The sequence below is a fragment of the Gymnoscopelus braueri genome (assembly GCF_963280865.1).
Source record: "Gymnoscopelus braueri genome assembly, chromosome: 8".
NCBI classification, from domain to species: domain Eukaryota; kingdom Metazoa; phylum Chordata; class Actinopteri; order Myctophiformes; family Myctophidae; genus Gymnoscopelus; species Gymnoscopelus braueri.
Window position 1 is genome coordinate 6,198,152 of NC_137609.1, and position 23,123 is coordinate 6,221,274.

The following is a 23,123-nucleotide window of genomic DNA, read 5'->3' on the forward strand; positions in this document are numbered from 1 at the left end:
CACAGCACTTGGTATTTAATTTAAAGGCTTAATTGGGCACAAAATCCCCGCTCAATCTCTCCTTCTAGGTAAGTCTTACACACACGCATGTGCGCACGCACACACACTTATACACACAGTATCATTAAACCAAGATCTAATTTGTACATTTGCGCAATAATCATTATTGAATATATTATAGGTGTTTAAAGTAAATCGCTATTCATGGATTACAGTGTTTTTAGATGATTAATACCTGTGGCCAGTGGTTTCGTTCCCCTGTAGAGGTTCCTGGTGTAACCAAATGGACATTTTGGTTACACCTTTAAAGCCACGCCAATACTCATTATAATCATTTCAGTAACTCAATGAAACAAAACAAAAAATCACACGCATGCACGCTCACACACACACGCTCACACACGCACAATCCCACACACACACGCACGCACGCACGCACACACACACACGCACACACGCACACACACACACACACACACACACACACACACACACATATTATTAGGAGAACCACTGACCTAGATTCAAACACAATACAATGCATATCTTAAGCATGTGTGTGAGAGAGAGAGAGAGCAACGGAGAGGAAAACGAGAGCAGGAGACAGAGATAGAGAGAGATGGAGAGAATGCTATTTTGAGGAGAGACATACATTTCATTACTGGACGCTGAGCTTGTTAGAAGACGGAGGAGGAGGCATCTGGATGAGCTTTGAATCTGTCATGGGGCTACAGATGCCCCCGATCAGGTTCTTGTTGCAGTCGCCCACCACAGTGCCTTCAGAGGAGCCTTTGGGACAGCTGACGCTGCCCGTGAGGTCCAGCAGGTCCTCTAGGGCGCGTGTGTTGCTGATGCTGTTCTGGACCTCATTGATGGGCGAGAACTCTGGGATAGATATGAGCTCTGGGCTGAAAGGTTATTGAAGTTAATCAGTGTTTCACCTGCGACTGTAAAGCCTGATTTATATTCAGTGGGTGGAAAAAGTACTCAAATGTTTTACTTAAGTAAAAGTATCAATACTGCCAATGTAGAAGTCTGTTACAAGTAAAAGCCCGGAATTCAAAATGTACTTGAGTAAAAGTACAAAAGTATTGGTATCAAAATATACTTAAATTACAAAAGTAAAAGTACTCATTATGCAGAATGTCCCATTTCACAAGTATTCAAATGTATAAGAAACTTTTGAAAATAGCTGATCTACAAGCTCACAATGCGTCGCGATGCGACGCATTGTGAGCTTATAGATCGGCTATTTTCAAATGGCCCGAAATGTATATTGGGCTGAAATGGTTAATGTATGTTTTGTAATAATAATCAAAATCTACAAAGTAACTAGTAACTAAAGTTTTCAAATAATTGTTGTGGAGTAAAAGTACTATATTTGCCTCTGAGATGTAGTGGAGTAGAAGTAAAAGTACTGAAAATTGGAAAAACTCCTGTAAAGTAAAAATACCTCAGAATTGTACTCAAGTACAGTACTTGAGTAAATGTACTTACTTAGTAGTTACTTTACGTTAAAATTTCATCGTACGATGGTGTCGCACTCCGAAAAAAGTATTTGCTATAAAGGCAGGGGCCTAATTTCATTTCCCACCTGTACACAAAATAATCTGCTTTCTTTGATTATCCAAATAAAATTACGTATTGATAAAGAAATTATCATTATATTTTGTCTACAATCTACATTTTATTTAGAACATTACAAACAATCAAGCAACAGTATGCATCTGATGCATAAAGCAGGTGTAAGTGATATTTGTTATCTCTGTAAATCTCTATATTCTGATGGCAATCATTGATATTAACTGTTTCTTCAGTATCAGGGGTCTCCACATCTCTCCAGTTCTGTAGTAAACAGATAACAGAAAATAAATGTTCCGGTCGGGGAACCAATTACAGTAGCCTACAGCCGATCAGGAGAGAGAAACAGGATACAGGATGAAAAAGTTAAATTGGAAGTGATGAAACAAAACATTGGCAGACAAAAGTAGCACTAGAACACTATAAAATTGAGGCTCATACATTATCTTTGAGGGGTTCTCTCTCCTGACTGGATAAAATTGGTATCCTGACCTGAAAAGGTATTTTCTGTTTACTAAAGAACTGGAGAAACTGGGATACCCTTGTTACTGAACAAACACTCAATGATGATGATCTGAATATAGAACTTTGACATTTTAACAAAAAACGTTTTAACCTACAAAAATGATCACTTAGAACCCCTTTAAATAGATAAGCACATCTAGTCCATTTTGATGATATACATATGCTACAGTATGATTGGAAAACCAGTCAGATTGAGAAAGCGGCACTCGTCTTCACCGACGGAGGCGCGCCGTCTGAAGGAGACTTGAGCCACGAGAGGCACCGGCGAGCGAGCTTAGGCGAGCGAGTCACCGTGCCGAACGTTGCCAAGTCACCTTCAGCCGACTCTGCGCCGTCCGAGTTATGACCCGATAGGGACAGAATCGTAAATCATCGTCCCGGGTGGTGAACTCGAAGAAAACGAGCACTCCTTTTTCAATCTGACTGGTTTTCCAATCATACTGTCACATATACACTTCACCCGTTATAACGTCACTGACCTGACCTCCATGGACTGGACCTCGTCACAGGAACCAGTGTCCTTCCCATCCATGGGCTCCAGTTTGATGACTGGCGGCAGGGACGGCTGCCCGATGGACAGGGGTGCCAGGACGGGTCTGGTGACGTTCACCACCACTTCAGTTCTGGACGTGGTGACCTTCACTTCTTCTCGGATGCTCTGGGACTTGCTGACCTCAGCGCTGGCATGAATTTTTATGTTCATTACGCCACTTGCTTTGGTATCGGCTGTCTTTTTTTGGTCAGTGACTTTGATGTTTGCCTGCTTATAGTCCTTGTTTACCTCTTGGGTCGCTACCTGGCTCTCCTGCCGCGTGAGACCCTGCTGGGCGGCGCCATCTTTGTTCACCGGTGCGCCGTTCTGTTCATTCGCCTTCTCACCGTCCGGTGCTTTCGACAGAGCAGTCTTTGGTTGATCGATGACTTTTTGGACTTGAACACTCTTCTGTTTGTGCACCTGCTCGATTGCATCTTTCTTCGCCGTGGCACTCGGCTCTCGCTTGTCATCCTGTGCCGCAAGCGGGCCGTTGACCTGAAATTCAACTTTTCGAATAGCTTGCTCATTCGCCTCCCCACTAATCTGAACATTGATTTCCCCTGTGGAGGACAAAAAAAGACCCGCACCACATTGTACAGAGCTGTTCTCTAACACACATCCAGGTGTATTTTAAGGAGCAGCTAATTTTACACACAACACCCGCGGTCCTATTGTGTTAGTAAATAGGTCATTTGTCATTCCACGCTGCTGCAGCAACAGAGTCACCCCATCAGCATTCTCAGAGAAAGGTCCTTGGCCATCAAGTCATAACTCACCAAATATTGCATTTCTGTAATTGTAAAAATGCATAACATATTTTACTGTACCAGTATCCATATCTGGTTATCTTTGAGTTTTAAAGCTTAAAAGCTGCAATCCATAAGTGTCACATCACGCCCGGGATTCGAACCGCAGACTCCCGCATGAGAGACCATATTTCTACCGTTCTGCCATTAACCACTGAAACCCCTGGCATCCCTATTCTGGGGTGAACATTCAGCAAAAATAGCAGATCTACAAGTAGCTTGTAGACCCGCTATTTTCTGGTTGTACAAAGAAAAAACGAGGGGGCCAAGGATACAGCCCTGGGGGACTCCGGTCAACAACAAGTATATAGGGTTTGAGTGGTTAACCCATTAAAACCGTGAAAGCATCTGTCATTTTAGATTTTTGCGTTGGCTATTCAAAAATAGCAGATCTACAAGCTCACAGCGCGTCACTTTGTGCCACGCTGCGAGCTTGCAGATCTGCTATCTTCAAACATTTTTGAAAAATCTTGAAAGTGTGAGAACTACTGATTTAGAAGGCATTTGTAGAATCGGCCACAGGTCTTAAAGGCATCCTCAGTTGGTCAGGGAAGATATTGTGCGATGAGCTTCAGGCAGTAATACCAATGCCAACCAGTAGGTATCCTATCCGACACCAGTGTCCAAATGCATCAATGTGAGAGCAGGGAGATCACCTCCAACCACTGCACTTAGTACTAGTTATATTGTACCGAGATTCTCTACCATACAGATTGGTTAAAATTATGTTCTATTAATTGAATTAAATTCCGGTAGATCTGCTATTTTCAAATGGCCAAAATATATATAGGGCTGAAGTGGTTAGTGTATGTTTTGCAATAATAATCAAAATCTACAAAGTAACTAGTAACTCAAGTTTTCAAATAATTGTAGTGGAGTAAAAGTATAATATTTGCCTCTGAGATGCAGTGGAGTAGGAGTAAAAGTACTGAAAATTGGAAATACTCCAATAAAGTGAAATTACCTCAAAACTGTACTTAATGTAAGTACAGTACTTGAGTAAATGTACTTAGTTACTTTACACCACTGGCAACAGAGGACCTTCTCGATAGCCAAAGACCTCAGGTGGATCTGTTTGAGAAACAATCAATGATGCGGGGCGAGCCCCATCCTCTTCTGATGAACGGAAAGATACAGCCTGAGCGCAGCCATGCAGCACCATGCTGACAGGGAAGGGAAGATACGGGCATCTCTCTCTCACTGGTCCAGTGGTGGAAAAAGTACTCAAATGTTTTACTTAAGTAAAAGTATCAATACTGCAATGTAGAAGTACTCCGTTACAAGTAAAAGTCCGGAATTAAAAATGTACTTGAGTAAAAGTACTTAAAGTACCAAAAGTAAAAGTACTCAAATGTTTTAAAATAGCCGATCTACAAGCTCAGAACGCGTCGCGATGCGACGCGTTGTGAGCTTGTATATCAGCTATTTTCAAATAGCCTATGTATAAAATAGGGCTAAAGTGGTAAATGTATGTTTCATAATGTCATAATTTATATCTGAAAAGCAACCAGTAACTAAAGTTGTCAAATAATTGTAGTGGAGTAAAAGTACTATAATTGTCTCTGAGACGTAGTGGAAGTAGAAGTAAAAGTACTGAAAACTGGAAATACTCAAGTAAGGTAAAAAATACATAAAAATGTTACTTAGTAAATGTACTTATAGTTACTTTACACCACTGCACTGGTCCAAAATATGACACCCAAACAGCTCAGACTCATGCCCAACATGCTCTGACAAGTATCCAGCTCATTAAGGGCTGCAGACATCTTCTCTTTTAAATGATATAGCAGCAAAGCATGAAGCCTTTATTTATGCTTCATCGCACGACTGGCCTCGTCGCCCGACGAAAACAACGGATTTCGCCGAGCGAGACGGTCGTGTGACGAAATATTAATCAGCCCATAACCACCATACTGTATATACGTGGCGAAAATAGACAATCTACGAGGTAGATCTTATTTTCACCATACAAACAGTGGTGGAAAAAGTACTAAAATGTTTTACTTAAGTGAAAGTATCAATACTGCAAAATAGAAATACTCTATTACAAGTAAAAGTCCGGAATTCAAAATGTAATTGAGTAAAAGTACAAAAGTATTCGCATCAAAATATACTTAAAGTACCAAAAGTAAAAGTACTCATTATGCAGAATGTCCCATTTTAAAGTTTTCAAATGTATAAATATCTTTTGAAAATAGCAGATCTGCAAGCTCACAATGCGTCGCATCGTGACGCATTGTGAGCTTGTAGATCGGCTATTTTCAAATGGCCGAAATGTATATAGGGCTAAAGTGGTTCATGTATGTTTTGTATCTTCAAAAAATCTGTAACTAGTAACTTACATTTTCAAATAATTGTAGTGGAGTAAAAGTAAAATATTTGCATCTGAAATGTACTTAGTTACTTTCCACCACTGCATACAAATATATATGTTTTATATTTTATTGATGTTGAATATTTTTGAATTCTTATTATCTATGTTTAAAAATGTTTGAAACATTTTGAAAATCATTTTTTTTACATTTTTTGATTTATTCTTTAACATTTTGGCCTATAATGACATGCCCAAAATAGGGATGGCAGGATGAAAGTGGTTAAGGAGAAGAAGGGTGAAGCAAGCAGGGACGTTAAGCGCTACCAGAGGTACTCGAAGGGTGACTGAGCGGCATACTCTACCTGGAGGTGGTGAAACAGGCTTATCCTCCACCTGTTCCTCCTTCTGTGTCAACGCGGCACACAGACGACCCGGTTAAAAGTCGTGGCAAGAAAGCACACAAAACCAAAAGTATCACCACCGATGGCATTTAATTATGTCAATAATTACAAAAAAGACACAAAAAAAGCTACTGTGTGGCGAAAGTTCCACAGATTCCATTTGAAAATACAGCAGCAGAGGGAAAATAAAATAAAAGACTCAAGATCACAAAATCATACAATCAGGCACCAACAACACCTCCCCACCCTTTTAGAAGCTGAGCAGAGCTACTGTAATGTAGTCATAACAGTGTTGATCGCTTACAGTACCTTCGCCTCAGAATCACTCTTCCTGGTTCTCTTCATGATCTCCTCAATTCTCTGGAAAATACAACATCCACGATTAACTTCTTCTCTAAAGTTATGCATATACATTTATGTTCTTGAGTCTAATTATAATTATGAAAACGTAATTTCCCTCGCAGGATCAATAAACGTCCGTCCGTCCGTCCGTCCGTCCGTCTGTCTGTCAATATTGGCTCTGTTTTAGAAGCTGGACAGTTAACTAGAAACACACCTTCTTTCTTAGTTGTCTCTCCTCTTCTTCCTGAATCATTTGGATCTCTCTGTCCTGTGCCTTGGCTTTTTCCTTCTGTTTGGGGTTTGAGAATGGCAATATAATAATACACAAGCTTGTTAATGTATAACAAATCATAAATCATCAGAACTGTGTACTTCGTCTTACTGTGTCAAGTGAATAGCAAAACATGCACACAAATCAAAGTTTAAAAAGCCAAAGACAAGGTTCACACATTTCGTAGATACAATACAAAATCACTCATCACGACACGGCACATCGGCAGTGGTGGAAAAGGTACTCAAATGTTTTACTTAAGTAAAAGTATCAATACTGCAATGTAGAAGTTACTCTGTTCCCAGTAAAAGTCCGGAATTCAAAATTTACTTGAGTAAAAGTACAAAAGTATTGGTATCAAAATGTACTTAAAGTACCAAAAGTAAAAGTACTAAAATGTTTGAAAATACCAGATCTACAAGCTCATAATGTGTCGCAATGCGACGCGTTGTGAGCTTGTAGGGCAGTAACTAGCAACTAAAGTTTATAAAGTAAAAGTACAATATTTGCCTCTGAGATGTAGCGGAGTAAAAGTAAAAGTATAGACAATTGGAAATACTCAGAAAGTACCTCAAAACTGTACTTAAGTACAGTACTTGAGTAAATGTACTTAGTCACTTTACACCACTGCACATCGGTAACAGACAGGACCTCGTCTCTGACCTCCATGTCCATGTTTGTCTGTAGCTCCTTCTCCTGCGCCTCCTTGTCTCGTCTCTCCTCCTCCTCCTTCCGTCTGCTGAGCTCCTCCTGTTCCTTCCTCGCCTCCTCTTCCATCCTGCGGGCCTCCTTCTGCTCCTCTTTACGTCGCCGCTCCGCCGCGAGCAGCTTCTTGAGCTGCTCTGCTCTCAGCCTGGTGACAGAGCCGTGCCCTCGTTTAACATTCACTCTCTGCCAAACGTCCCTTGAAATAAGGAATCGTCCCTTACTAAAAGACGTGTCCCTTATCGAACTGATAAGGGGACACACTTTGTAGCTTATTTTTGGGAATCAATCAATGACACATATCTTACAGTTCTTTAAGTTCAAACAGCTCATATATATATATATATATATATATTTATTTTTTTCTCCCCAAAGCCGATAGATTTGATAATGCAGCTCAGCCAATCAAAAGCTTGTTTGCTGCCGTTCACTTGTACCTGGCTGATACAAACACTCTCTGCATATGTCTGTCCATGCATTCATATCACTAAAGAGTAACTCATACCACCACATGTCAAAAACAACAATAACTATCCATTCAAACACATCTTATAGCAGCAATTTTCCAAAGGAATGATGTCAAATATGTCGGGTGGAAACCTCATGTCTAAAAACTGTTACTTTTCAGGTTTCAAATTCAAAATATAGCAAAAGTAGCAGATCTACAAGCTCAAAATGCATTGCTTCGTGCCACGTTTAGACCTGCTACTTTTGACACTTTTGTGTGACGGACGTAGTATGATAAAGTAAAATACAAAAAAAAGGTACAATATGGAGATAAGACGTTTCTGCCCGACAGCAACGATATGTTGGACTGTGTTGTTGCCTGTCTGCTGGCAGCTCTGATTGTACTTCCTCCTTTTGCGACATTTGTGTGTCTTTTTGTGATTTTCTTTTAACTGTCTCCTCACCGTTCTTCCTCCTTTCTTCTTGCTTCTTCTTCACAGCGTCTCTTCTCCTCCTGTTCTTTATGCACCCGGGCCTGGCGGCGGCGCTCTGCCAGGATCCTGGACGCCTCCTCGGCGCTGGTCGTCCCTGCAGCCAGCTTCCCTGCTGGAGCAGGCGACAGCGGTTCTGACACAAAGAAGGAAAGAAAGAAAGAAAATATTTAGACTTTCCTATTCCAAAATTACATATGTACCACTTGAAAAAATGTGACTGACAACTATTCAGACATGAAACCTAAAATTCCTGTTGAATAAGTTATTACATATCCAGTATTTTGTGTAACATAACTTGAATCCCTAAGCACTGTCTTCTTTGAATTAAGCCATGATAATCATGTAGAATCCACCCCCCCCCCCCAAATGCTACTAAACTAAGCATACTGGTATTATTCAAAAACTGTTGGATCTGGGAGTTCACTACACTTTATTCACCTTTTCTTTTGTCTGCATCCGGATCATTCTCATCAGATTTTGGGGCCTTCTTCTCTGGGGTATCCGTCCTGGAAGTCATACCGCCACGACCTTCGCCGGTAAGGTCTTTTTGGTCAGAGGAATCCTTCTGTGTCGATGGCTCGCCCTTGACGCTCTGATCACAACCTTCAGTCTTATTAGGCAGTCTTTTCTTAGGGGTCTCGGGGGTTTTCTCAGCTTGTAATACCACATCGGGGCTGTTAGCGCCACGCTTCTTCTTCACGGGGGTCCCGTTCTTGGAATCGTCACCGTGTCTGTCCGCCCTCCTGTCGTCAAGCGTCTTCTTGTCGTTGGTGGGCAGGATGGGATGGTGTCTTACAGGAGAGGCAAGATGGTGCTGCTGGTGCACAGCGCTGGGAGAGTGAGAGCGCATCTTGGACGTCAGCCTGCGACCAGAGAGAGAAATTATTGGCTTCTGAAGGTAAGTCAGCGGTTCTGTTTATTTAACCCATTAACACCTTTACCGCCGGGCCCGTAGTTCTACGGGCCGTTAAATCCAACGGTTAAGCGCCGAGCCCGTAGTCCTACGGGCTGCGGTCTTTTCGCGCATGCGCGGTCCGGGTGCACTTTCGGAATTTTTTTGATCCACTTCCGTTTCCGGTTTGATGACAGGAAATAGAATTATTTGGGATCCGGTTTCGACGATCACGCCCGCTCCCATTCTACAGACGAAACTGAAACTCAATTCTCTTCCTGTAGTTTTTTCTCCTCGCATTTCACTGTTTAACGTAATCCGCTCTAACTACAGTCATGGAAGTCCGTTTGACATGCGGTCTTCACTGGGAGATACAGGGAGATCTCGCGGATGTAAACAGACCGTTCACGGCTCAATCTTAAGGATTTTAACAAGATCTATGGCGACATGAAAAAAACAAAAAAACAACAAAAACACCTTGGCACTGGTGAGTACATTATGAGATTAACCTCTGGCGGTGGATGTGTTAAGACCTGAGGCCGATTCTAATAATGTTTTCCAAATCATATTTTTTTTAAACATAAAAAACATAAAAACATAAAAACATAAAAACATAAAAACACAAAAAATATAAAGAATATAAAAAATATAAAAAATATAAAAAATATGAAAAAATATAAAGAAATATGGAAAAAATATAAAATATGAATAATATGAAAAACATGTTGTTCCAGAGATCCCCGGAAGCAAAGATTTGAATTACAAAATGTTCGCTTTAAAAAAATATATATATACAAAGATTTGCACGAAATTGTCACGATTTAAAAAAAATAGCAGATCTACAAGCTCATAGCGCAGCACTCGGCGCCGTGCTATGAGCTTGTATATCTGCTATTTTTGTATAATAGCCCAAAGGAAATCTGAAAATGCCACACGGCTGCGTTCCTGGTCTAAATGGATTCTATGAAATCAGAGAATGTTGCTTTGGGAATGTCCCCCCCCAACCAATGACGTAGTTTGGTATTCAGAGTTAAACACAAAAAGAGACATTGATGCTCTCATTTTCTTTTCTACGGCAGATGCAGGGCTGTCAGGGGGAACACCGGTAGCTGACCGGATTAGGGGTACAACAGTTAATCGAATTGATATAATCGATTTAATCATTTATTTTTTTAAATAGTTGATTTTAATTTTCTCCTATCTAATCAAATAAAGACGCCAGGGCTCTCACTTGGGGGTCGAAGGGGAAGTGAGTTGCTTGGGGCCCATGGCGGGGGACTCTGCTCTTCTGACAGGAGACCCAAACGCCGGGGATGCGGTCCTCCTCTCTCTCCGCAAACGCTCTTTCTGAAAGACCCCAGTGGAGAACATTAGCGTTAGGAACAGTCACTTTCAAAATACAACACATTACACACAGTACAGTACAAGTCCTAAGCTCATGATGACACACGTGTCATTAAGCTCACAAAGATGTCATCTAAAAAGCCTTCTGGAAGAGTCATGGCCTTAACGTAATGAAACATCTGTGATGAGACCACATGTTAATCCCAGTGCACACTTACTTCCCACTCCATGCAGTACACCCAATAATACCCACACACCAAGCTGTCTGAGTAATCACTGGCCATAAATAGCACAATGGCTGCACTGCAAAAGTCACTCAGAACTTTGCAGTGTGTCTGCCTCAGATCCTGTGCATCTGCAAATGCAGGGTTGGATTTTGCCTCTGATTTTGATATCCACTCCTCTGGTCATTGATTTTTAATGCCGGTGGGGATATGTTGTATCCCTGCGTCTGGTAAGACTGAATTAAACACATGCGTTTCCTTTTGGGAAATGTAGACTATATCACAAATTAACAACTTTATAAAATATGTATGTTAACCACATTAACCCTGGCATCACCATTTTGGACAAATTTGTGCGTATCTGTCAAAATGTTAGCTTTTCTCACCCCCCCAAAAAAAATCCTAAATAGCTAAAATAGCAGATCTACAAACTCACAACTCGTTGTGAGTTTGTAGATCTGCTATTTTAGCTATTTGTCGTACGAATAAGTGCTCTAACTGTACATAGAGCTCAAGTTGCTCAAGTTGGCTCAACAATTGTCCCCCCAGGGTCAAAACCCTGGGTAAAGGAGTGTGTTTACTGGGTCTGGGTCTGGGGTGGGCTGTGCTGGGCTCTGACCTTGGGTGTGTTGGGGGTGGACTGGGAGCCTCCCTGAAGGCCTATTCTGTTGGGGTCAGCTGGGTGCAGGCTGCCGCGGAAGGGTGACCTGTGAGGGCTGCAGGGTGCTGTGAGGGCACACATCATGCATCAACCAATCAAGTGACAGACAAAAAAACATATTTGGTGAAGGAACAAATAACAGAAGACACAGAGAAAGAAACACAGAGAGAAAAAGACAGAGAGAGACAGAGATGAAGGGTAACCGCTCGCCCCAAACCCCCCCCCCCCCCCCCCAGCAGTTCTTGTATTCGTTTAACTGAGTTTACGGTTAGGAATACGTTTAGGTTTAGGCATAGTTTTGCTGAGGTCACGTTTAGTAATAAGGTTAGGTTTAGGCATAATCTTACTGAGGTTACGTTTAGGAATACCTGGTGGCGACCGTTCTGAGGTCGCCGGATTTGACCTGGGGCGAGCGTGTTTCGGGGCGAGCGTTATTGTATTCAGAGAAAGACAGAGAGAAAAAGACAGAGAGAGACAAAGAGAAAGACAGAGAGAGACAAAGAGAAAGACAGAGAAAGTGAGAAAGAGAAGAAGACACAGATGCGTCACAGATTGACACAGAGAGAGACACACACAGAGAGAGAGAGCTGAGAGCCACTGACAGAGAGAGAGAGAGAGAGAGAGAGAGAGAGAGAGAGAGAGAGAGAGAGAGAGAGAGAGAGAGAGACAGACACAGACAGACAGACAGACAGACAGACAGACAGACAGACAGACAGACAGACAGACAGACAGACAGACAGACAGACAGACAGACAGACAGACAGACAGACAGACAGACAGACAGACAGACAGACAGACAGACAGACAGACAGACAGACAGACAGACAGAGGGATACTAATACAATACTAGCCAAGGAGCATGCCTGTATGTGCTGTTCTTCACTGTAGCCAGGAGAATAGGCTGAATACTTTGAGGTGAATAACAATATTGTATTATATAATCATGTACCGCATAGCGTCATTAGGCAAGCAATACAAATAAAATAAACACACAAACAAGAAAAACACTGTGTCATTAATTTAGCTGGGATCAAATTCTCCTGATCTGCTTTCAAATCGATGAGCAAGCGTAAAAAAAGGAAAACGCTGCCGTCATCCAGGAAGACTGCGTATTGATTTCTCCAATAACACAGTGCAAATCATAGCCAATGCCACTATTATTTGTTGTCTGACAAGCACAAAGCCTGTCAGCATAGAGCCTGTAAACACTTAAGCCCTATTTACATGGTCGTCTGACGACTAGTTAAAATAGCCGATCTACAAGCTCACAACTTGTCGCGATGCGACACGTTGTGAGCTTGTAGATCTGCTATTTTCGCTTTTTTTGGGGGGTACCTGCAGGGGTGAACACACCTGCAGGTATCAACTATCCCTATCCACCACATAAAGGCATTTGTTTTCTCCTTTCACAAAACAAGCACGGTAAACGTACAGACCTCACATTGATACACGTACAGAAAAGCCCCAGACCCAAACAACATTGAAAAGATTTAATACAATCGACACGATACCAAAAATAATATCTGTACGATTAAGAAGTGCTGGCATGCTGCCTTCGTCATTGATGTGTTATCACATTAACGGTGATCAGGTTTAACGTGAATGCCATCGTTCGATTGTGAGGACGCGTTGACAACTTATACATTTTAAAGAGCCTGTGACATCCAAAAATCTGTGTACATTTACGGTTCGTAGCCCTTATTTCTTGTAATTCGCTGTAGATTTATGCAATGTCTGCCCTCAATATGACAAAAAAATAAGCTTTTTTTTCAGACGTTTTTTCAGATAGACCACGTGACGTATAGTATCAAATATGATGTTTTCTGGCCATGTCATAGGCCCTTTAAGGTTGAAAGTCTGTTGAACACCCTCAGCTAAATGCTAAAACTAAATTGCTGTACCGCTTAACACTCAGAGGTACGTACACAACACACACACACAAACAAACTGTACACACGTACTACACACAGATTACATACTGTACACATACACTGACACAGCAGCACACACACGAGAACATACACCAAACAGCTTGCTCGTTCCACACACTATTAACTTTCTCTTTCATTTCCAGAATATGCAGCCATCGTAGTGTCCCACTTTCTTTTTTACTTTGACCTTGGAGAACTATTTCTGCACCTTTAACCCAAGAGGGAATGTTTGGAATAAGAAAAACTATCTGCAGCATTTGCAGAGTTGCAAAGAATGATCTGAAGTAGTGGATGAGACAGCAGAGTTTTGTGTTATGACAGAACTAACAGTATATGTCTATGTTCTGCTGACAGTACATCGTCCACAAACAAACTGTCTCCTCATCTTTCAGTAGGACAGACACAGAATCAACGCTCCAAGAGACAATCTACAAGGGCTGTCACAATTCATGGAAAATATACTGTATTCATTTGCCTTTGGATTTCACTTCATCTGTCAGCCCCATCCAAAGGCAAAATAGTCTCGCGTATTAGCCAGACGATCAGAGATCTCTGCCTATACCGATAACGTCCGGTGAAATTAAATAAAACTAAACATAGGGTCTACAAATGGATTGAAATAATTCAGAGATTAAAATAAATAACGGCATAAGACTTTAGGGCTGTCCTTAATTTTATGATGGTGATATGATTTGTTTTCAAAGCAGTGGGCGTAGGTTTGTCTGCAGCCGTTTTCTCTGCTGTTCTAGCAATACGTTGAATTTAGATGTCACCAGACGTACCGGGTAGACGGCGATGTCCGATCACCTGGCTACTCAAGACTAAAGGCAAACAAATGAACAAACAATAAACTTATTTTGTATAATCCCGGGGAGAATGGCATGGGGGGGGGACGATGCAGTAGTGGGACGAGGGTAGATGGTGGGTGGGTGAGGGTGGTAGGTGGAGGGTGGCAGGTGTTTTGAGGGGCATAACTTTACCAGATTCGCTGGAAGCAGGAAGGGGGCGGGCAATGCCATGGGGAAAGGCGGAGGCAGCGGAGGAGAAAGGGGGCGGGGCATTCTCACTGTCACCTATAGGGCAGCAGAGGGCGGCAGCGGGAGCAGAGCAGAGACATCAGAGCATTAAGCGCAATACACACTCCTTCCCACGTCCGAACATTTCTTTGTTCTTTGTGAATGGTAGGTGATATAACTACAAATGCTTCTGAAAGGCGGTCCCAGAACGTTCCCAGTCAGAACCCGTGCACCTCCAGATGTCCTGACTCTCTGAGCTATAGTTTAGAAAGCCTGTGCGAAACCGTAAGATTTCCCGACGTCGGAAAGGGTTATGTATTGGCCTTTGTGCCAATACGCCTGATTTACACTTTACGGCTGCACAAGAATAGCAGACCTACAAGCCCACAACGCATCGCAGCACGGCGCAATGTGGGCTTGTAGATACGCTATTTTCGGCCACACGGCACCGGCACACTAGCCTGATAAACCATCCCGGTCGCGTGAATTCAGCATTTGTCAATCACAGGGCCCTGAGCGCAGACACTGATTGGCTCTTCCACTTTTTGGTTTCTGCAAAATGCCCACCCAGCGCTTGGGGCCAGACCGGTCTGCACATGATAATGTGAATTCACGCGACCGGGATGGTTTACCAGACTACCGGCACACACCCATAGTATAAATCATGTTTTATGAACAGTTTACCTGAGGACTGCCTCCTGTGATTGGATGGAGGCTGTAGCGCCCCCAACAGGAATGCAATGATGAGTGCGCCTCTAAACCTAACCTCAGTGGACGGCATTGAGACTGAATAATGCCATCATGCTGATGCTGAACTTCCTGGGGTTGTATTACTGTAGGTCCATGATGTGAGTCTCATCTGTATCTGTTCTTTATCTGTTTCTGTGATCATAGAACCTGTATAGCGATTCCATTGTATTCCATGTATGAAGAAACAGCTCTAAAAAATCCTACTCTTCAGCACATAACCCTGGCTGACATAGCCTGCAGGAATGTAGATCATTGTTGCATAAACTAAACCCAAACCTAAAGTGTGTCCACTGTTTGCTCTCTGTGCAGTAGTGCGCCGTTGTTGGGCAGAAATCTGAGGTCTAGTTATTACACGGTTTCTGAATATTATTGGCTTTTTCTGAATTGAGACAGAATGTTGGAAAGCTGGGAGGGAGAAGCACATGCAAGGACTCAGGTCTTTTTCTTAATCATTCCAACAGCTAAAAATGTATTACTGTTGATATATTGTATATTCCTAATTATATCCACTGCAGATTGACCGTACATATTAACTATACATCCTAGATTGTTCATTGATATCTGTCAACAGCTCATAAGTCATGCAAATCCCGGTTGGTGCAGACAGCCAGACCAGATCTTTAAATTGCGTTTTTGATTCCTACTTTAAGACAGTATTGGTTTTCTCCTAATTTGATTGTGTTTACTCTTGAAGCTTACAGTAGGCCTAGATCTCTCTCTCTTACCTGTCTGTCTGTCTGTCTGTCTGTCTGTCTGTCTGTCTGTCTGTCTGTCTGTCTGTCTGTCTGTCTGTCTGTCTGTCTGTCTGTCTGTCTGTCTGTCTGTCTGTCTGTCTATCTGTCTGCCTGCCTGCCTGCCTGCCTATCTATCTTTTTAAGGTATCTAATATATTAGTCAGCCAATCAGTTACTTGCATTTCCATTGCTTATGACGACCACTGCATAGTACCATACTGTAGGTGTGCATGAAGAGTTGCATTCCAAACTACGTTATACACAAATGGGATTATGTTAAAATAATGTTTGGCATGAAAGTAAAAGGTAAATATGGATAATTATTAAATTGTGTATTATCTTAGCCCCCTCGCTAGCATTGTAGAGAACATCATGCAACAGTATTTCTGCATGGATGTGTACAGGAACACACATCACCAAAATGGATGTGCAGCATTTTGGAATGAAAGCCTTCAGATTCAACCTCATTCCATCTCTGTGGAACATCAGGAGGAGAAACACACGCAGTATGAATGCATCCATGCTCTCCTCAGCAGCCAGGCTGTATGCAAGGAGCAGGCCAGGTAGAGAGGCTCTCTCTCACTCACTCACTCACTCACTCACTCACTCACTCACTCACACACACACACGCACACGCACACGCACACGCACACGCACACACACACACACACACACACACACACACACACACACAGCACGTATGTGTACTCACTCTCAATCTCATAATACAACCAGTCTACTGTAATTCAATGACAGGCTGTTTTTGGTTTTTGTGTAATGACGTCCAACCTGCCGTAAAATAATCCCATCCCCTCATTATATTCTCATATCTCCTGATTTCCCATCACCACCCAGTTAACATGACCTCCATTGTTCTTACCTCCTGCAGGACAGCGGATCCAGCGGCGGGTCCTCTGCTCCAGCTGCAGGCTCCTCTCCAAGGAACGTCTCATCAGGGCCTCCAGACGCTCCTGGACAGCACAATGTACGTACAGTATGTTACAACACTTGCTGAAGTAAGGAGCCTTGGGAACCATGAGGCCCACAGGTCAGAGGCCTATCTCCTGTTTCTGTACCATGAGGTGGCTTGAGGTACAGCCCCCAGCCATGATGTACAAGTACAACCCCATGGACATGACACTAGTATGTTGCAGTGCCTTACACCCAGTCCAACCCTTTATGCTGAGAGACAAGCAGGGATGCAATGGGTTCTATTTTTATAGTTTTTGGTATGACCCGGCCGGGGAATCGAACCCTGATCTCTTATTCTTTGGACGGACACTCTAACCACTGAGCTGGTGAACTACTGCTGTACCTTTGCTATAATATACTGTAGGAAACGTGCATATTAAAGGTTTAATGACATTCACTTTTACACCACATTCAAAGTCTTTGTCCTGGTCCTTCAAAAGTGTACAAAAAGTTTTAAGTGAAAATTCCATTCCAGTGATCCATGGCAGGTGTTTTTCTCTCACATTTCTAAAGCCTTTTCAACTGCAATGAAAAAAGAAATCTTTGCCTGCGGGTGTCGCTGGTGAGGGATTTTGCCTGTCAATCATCGCCTCTGCTCCGCCCCCCCCCAAAGGAAAGGATAGGGGAGGGGAGGGGCGAGGAGGAGAGTGGGCGGGATTATTCGACAGTGACCTCACTGTCGAAGGGCCAAGCTCAGATTACTTTTCAGCCTAATTATTCAGAAAACCCCAGACCACAGAAAATCCACTGAATGTTTTAAGTTCAGGTTTTTTGGGTGTAATTGAGGTCATAAAACCCCAAATAAAACATTGAAAATGAATGTCATGATACCTTTAACATATTATATTGAAAATGCTAATTGTATATCTTGTCTCTCATGCACTGCTGTGCACTTTAGCAAGGGTGTTTCTTATCTCTATAGACCTGATCTAGATCATAATCTAGATTAAAAAAATCTCACCTCTTCTCAAGCACGACTACATCTACCATGAATGATAATGTTTCTTATTTTACCAGTTTTAACCCAGCACTTTGATTGGCCGATTCTTATTGCCAATTTGTCCTGATCACAGCACCCAGACTGCATCTGATCTCATCATTATACACGTAACCTAGCAACGGCCTCCAGCGGTCAGTCACATTAACCAGCATCAGTTTGCAACTGGACAAACTGAAAATTAGTTTTGACAAATGAGTCTGGATTAAATAGCCTAAAAACTGATGGCCAGCCTGCAACTGAATATACCTCAAATGGGGCCGAATCTACAGTTTATCCCACTTGCAAGCCAGGCCCTGGACGATATTCTAAAGGGAAAGGATTTTTTGGTTGTAGAATACATTTTCATAATAAGCTCGTATCATCATTGTCTTGACATCCAATCTTAAATATTGATAATTGCAACTCCAACTTACATGCACTTTTAAATAGACATTCGGTACTCTGGTAATAAGTAACACTAGATAAGTGAATCTCAGTCTTTTAAAGTATGAGAACCCCCAGTTTGATGTGCATAAGGCCGCGGACCCCCATTTGAATTTTTAAAAATTTATCTCGGGTACCCCGATCTACACTGTAAAATCCTCAGTGTTAATTTAACACTGACAGTGTATAAATGGAACTAAATGGACCCGTAAGAGTCGGTGGAGGGTCGCACTTAGAAATAAAAGTCCATATTTGTTATCGTTCCATGCGCCTCAAATTGACAAGAGGACATACGTTTTTGTCTATCCAGCCATACTGATGAAGGCGTCATCTTGTCAATTTGAGGCATATGGAACAATACAAAATAAATATGGACTTTAAATGTATTTCTGAGTGCGACCCTCCATGGTTTGATTTGTTCCTAATAACCAATGATTTAGCTGGGGGACCCTCAAGGACACCTGGCGGTCCCCAAACTGCACATTGAGAGCCAGTGCACAACTAGGCGACGGTGAAGAGCTGACCTTCTCCTCTTCCAGCTGCTGCTTGCGTTTCTCCTCCACGGCGGTCCTGCGTTGCTCCTCCTTCTGCCTCTGCTCCTCCAGGCGCCTCCAGCGCTCCTCCACCGTGCGCTCGTACTGCAGCCGGGCTCGACGATCCTTCTCCCTCATCAGCTGCTCCCTCGCCGCTGTCAGAAGTTTGCACGAAGGAAGGTCATTCACACATACTCATAATAACACAAACAGCAGTTTAAATTCATGTGAATTAATCGCACAAAATAATTGCTCCCGGTGTGTGCACAGACCTTTATCGGCCAAAACGTGAATCGGCCTATAATTAGCACCACCATGATTTTAAATATTTGGAGTAGAGGTGCACCCATTTCGGATGCTGTCAATGCACTGAATGGGACATTATCACGTTTAATCAGACTATTGATTGGTCTAAGTAGGTGAGATACTGACCTACCCACGTTTAATCAGACTTGATGGTGTTTGTATAAAGTATAGTTTTGGATCACGACCGAGGCGCGCCGTCTCAAGCGAACTTGAGCCATGAGAGTTGTCGTGCCAAACGTTACCAAGTTCGCTTGAGCCGACTCAGCACTGTCCGAGTTATGTACCGATAGGCACAGAATCGTAAATCATGTTTTGGGGTGAGTGTTTGCCCCAACTATTAACAACCCACAGAATAATGACAAAACACCTACTGAGCCCCGTCGGTAGGTCAGTATCTCACCAATAAAGACTGATTAAACGTGGGTAGGTCAGTATCTCACCTACTTAGACCAATCAATAGTCTGATTAAACGTGATAATGTCCCATTCAGTGCATTGATACTGTAGCATCCGAAGCACTTATCTGTGTGAAGTTTCACACAGATAAGTCCAGTGGTGCTCGGGATTAGCTGCACACAGACAAAGAGACAAACAGACGGACGGACGGACGGACGGACGGACGGATGGACGGGGCAAAAACATAATCCTCTCCCCGGGCCGTACAAGACACTGAACCCCGAACTGCTCCTGAAGAGCAGTCAGGTGGCTTGCATGGCTGCCTCTGTCGTCGTGGTGTTAAATGGTTAATGTGAGGCGTAAGTTGTAAAGCACTTTGAACGGCCAAAGTCCACACTGACACGATAAGAATATAACTTTTTAATTCTGTTCCCTTTACTGTCTGTACTAAATATAATACATAAAAAAAATTCCTGTCACCATTCAACCAATGTGTGTATGTGTGTGTGTGTGTGTGTGTGTGTGTGTGTGTGTGTGTGTGTGTGTGTGTGTGTGTGTGTGTGTGTGTGTGTGTGTGTGTGTGTGTGTGTGTGTGTGTGTGTGTGTGTGTGTGTGTGTGTGTGTGCAAAACAGGTCTGACGGGTCAAAGCTCCACCCCTTGCCAGGCTCATAATAAGACAGATGATAAGATTCACCTTCAGATCAAACGCACAACGTTCAGTGAGGAAGGACAGACTGTCTTTCGACAGTACTGGGAGTACTGACCTAGACAACTCCAACCTGCTTTTGACTCTGTCAGCTGAATGGACTTTAAAAAGAAGCAGGACTCTTGAAAGTAAACTTCAGGGAACATTCTGGAAGAGGGAGTGTTACCGCGACTGGCTGGCTGAGTTCCGGTGTTGAGCGTGAGCGAGTGTTGTTTTTTAAATGGCTACCAAGTCGTCTCTCTCAGAAGAGGATTTTTTATGTTCTGTGTGCTTTGACATCTTTAAAGATCCCGTTGTCCTGTCATGTAGCCACAGCTTCTGTAAAGCCTGTCTGCAGGATTGGTGGCGGGAGAAGAAAATAAAGGAATGTCCTGTTTGTAAGGAAATATCTTCGACGGATCATCCACCCTGTAACCTGGCTCTGAAGAACCTGTGTGAGGCCTTCATACAGGAGAGACATCAGAGACCTTCAGCAGGGTCTGAGGATCTCTGCAGTCTGCATGCAGAGAAACTCAAACTCTTCTGTCTGAAATGTCAACATCTAGTGTGTCTTGTGTGTCGAGATTCTAAAAAACACACCAACCACAAAATCAGACCCATCGATGAAGCTGCAGTGGATCACAAGGAGCAGGTCCAGAAATCACTGAAGCTCCTACAGGAGAAACTGGAGGTCTTTAATAAAACTAAAACAAACTATGACCAAACAGCAGAACACATTACGTTCCAGACCCGGCACACAGAGACACAGATGAAGGAACAGTTTAAGAAGCTTCATCAGTTTCTGCAGGATGAAGAGGAGGCCAGGATCACTGAACTGAGGGAGGAAGAGCAGCAGAAGAGTCGGATGATGAAGGAGAATATTGAGGGTCTGAACAGAGACATATCAACTCTTTCAAACACAATCAGAGCCATAAAGGATGAGCTGGGAGCTGAACGGATCTCATTCCTGCAGAACTACAAGACCACAATGAAAAGAGTCCAGCTCACACTGCAGGACCCAGAGCTGGTCTCAGGAGCTCTGATAGACGAAGTCAAACACCTGGCCAACCTGACCTTCAGAGTCTGGGATAAGATGAAGGACATTGTCTCCTACACGCCGGTGGTTCTGGACCCCAACACTGCCTATCCATTATTCACCCTATCTAAAGACCTGACCAGTGTGAGATGTAGAGAGAGACAGCAGTTTCCTAACAACCCGGAGAGGTTTGACTACTGTCCCTTTGTCCTGGGTTCTGAGGGCTTTAACTCAGGGACCCACAGCTGGGATGTTGAGGTTGGAGACAATAACAACTGGGCAGTAGGTGTGTTAGCAGAGTCTCTTCAGAGGAAGGGAAACACAGGGGGTCAACGCTGGCAAATACATTTACGTGGCGGTAAATACACCGCGTTCTCCACACAGTCAGTCACCAATCTCTCAGAGAAGCAGAAACCCCAGAGGATCAAAGTCCAACTGGACTGGTATGAAGGAAAGCTGTCGTTCTCTAATCCTGATACTAACACACACATACACACCTTCACACACAGTTTCACTGACACACTCTTTCCATTCATTTACACTGGTCATGGTGGTACTCTGAAGATCTTACCAAGGACGATCAGTGTAACTCTGGACAATGTAGTTAGACATGACGATGATGATGATATGATGATGATGATAAATGGTAGATTTTGCTCTTGATCAAAAACGCTTTCCATTTTCTATGCATTAAATATCAGTAGTGGTAGTAATGTAATAACATGATAATATTGACGATGTTAATGGCAATGGTTGTTGTTCAAATATTGGGGGTTAGAGGTATAAATTAAACCAATAGTAATAAGTTGTTTTTGTTGACTAAATGCCTAAAATGATTATACGTTTGTACAAGGATATCTAGACTGTTTTACTGCTGTTTGTGTTCAGGAATGATTAATTAAAGATCATCACCTACCCAGACTCCTCTCTCTCTCCTCACGTCGTTCTTTGGCTAAACGCATTCTGTCATCTGTCTTCATGTAGCCTTCCACGTCTGAAAGATACATTCAAAACCACATAGACAAACCCATCATTCTTTACAGACATGTACTTTTGTATATTTCCTCACACCTTATTCAATACTGTGGCAGTAACCAAAATTGTTACTTAATTTACTTAACCTTAACTTAAATTAACTTAAAGGGAGACTTTGCAGATTTTAAACCAAACATTTTCTGATGTGAAAAGAATATATATATATATAATATAGTGTGGGGGCAAAACACACTTTTTTCTGTGTATTTCCACTGGGAAATGTAGAAATGTATGCCTGTGACCTCCAATGCGTACACCCAACAGTCCAAAACACAGAGACATATGGTATGTTTATTGCGTTGCTCTGCAGGAGTCTAGCCGCCCATAAGAGGGTCTGTTTTCATGTATGTTTTATACTTTTTGAAATATTTCACTTTAATTTTAGTACTGTACTGTATATCATGCACAGCATACATCTGCTGCTTTATGCTCACGCACCTTTATATCTCAGGTACTTGTGTAAATACGTAGATAACTTTTTTTTTCTTTTTTTTTTTCTCTCTTGTTCATCTCCTTTCCCACCTGCCCCCCCCTCTTCTTCTTCTTCCCCTTTTTTTCTATGGAAATAACGATACGATGGGTGCGTATGCACGAAAACGAATTTCACCCCCTTTTTTACTTCTGTAAACCTGTGATGTGACAATAAAACTGATTCTGATTCTGAGATAGGTCAAAAGGTCATAGACAATTGACATCATAGATGAGATGACTGATCTCACAGGCTGGCCACTTGAAGTCTGACATCCAAATGATTTGGGTTTTTT

General features: G+C 42.6%; 2 protein-coding genes across 2 annotated transcripts in view; one reads left to right on the plus strand and one right to left on the minus strand.

Moving 5' to 3' along the window:
* Positions 1 to 658: 658 nt before the first annotated feature.
* map7d2a (MAP7 domain containing 2a) overlaps positions 659 to 23,123 on the minus strand; it is a gene marked incomplete at both ends in the record, with an annotated part of 29,879 nt that continues 7,414 nt past the window's right edge. Inside the window, 14 exons of the mRNA XM_080435915.1 lie at positions 659 to 908; positions 2,586 to 3,201; positions 6,124 to 6,166; positions 6,472 to 6,522; positions 6,719 to 6,793; positions 7,439 to 7,628; positions 8,392 to 8,554; positions 8,860 to 9,284; positions 10,545 to 10,660; positions 11,501 to 11,607; positions 14,454 to 14,546; positions 16,854 to 16,944; positions 18,893 to 19,056; positions 22,241 to 22,318. Coding sequence (XP_080292041.1) covers positions 659 to 908; positions 2,586 to 3,201; positions 6,124 to 6,166; positions 6,472 to 6,522; positions 6,719 to 6,793; positions 7,439 to 7,628; positions 8,392 to 8,554; positions 8,860 to 9,284; positions 10,545 to 10,660; positions 11,501 to 11,607; positions 14,454 to 14,546; positions 16,854 to 16,944; positions 18,893 to 19,056; positions 22,241 to 22,318 — 2,462 coding nt within the window. The remainder of the gene's footprint in view (positions 909 to 2,585; positions 3,202 to 6,123; positions 6,167 to 6,471; positions 6,523 to 6,718; positions 6,794 to 7,438; positions 7,629 to 8,391; positions 8,555 to 8,859; positions 9,285 to 10,544; positions 10,661 to 11,500; positions 11,608 to 14,453; positions 14,547 to 16,853; positions 16,945 to 18,892; positions 19,057 to 22,240; positions 22,319 to 23,123) is intronic.
* Positions 20,324 to 22,146, plus strand: LOC308090573 (E3 ubiquitin-protein ligase TRIM39-like). The gene has a single exon (XM_080435800.1). It carries the CDS (start codon positions 20,530 to 20,532, stop codon positions 21,985 to 21,987), a length of 1,458 nt encoding a protein of 485 aa, XP_080291926.1. The 5' UTR covers positions 20,324 to 20,529; the 3' UTR covers positions 21,988 to 22,146.

Bases quoted from the DNA above. Each gene is read 5' to 3' on its own strand.
- LOC308090573 (XM_080435800.1), top strand. From the start codon at position 20,530: ATGGCTACCAAGTCGTCTCTCTCAGAAGAGGATTTTTTATGTTCTGTG.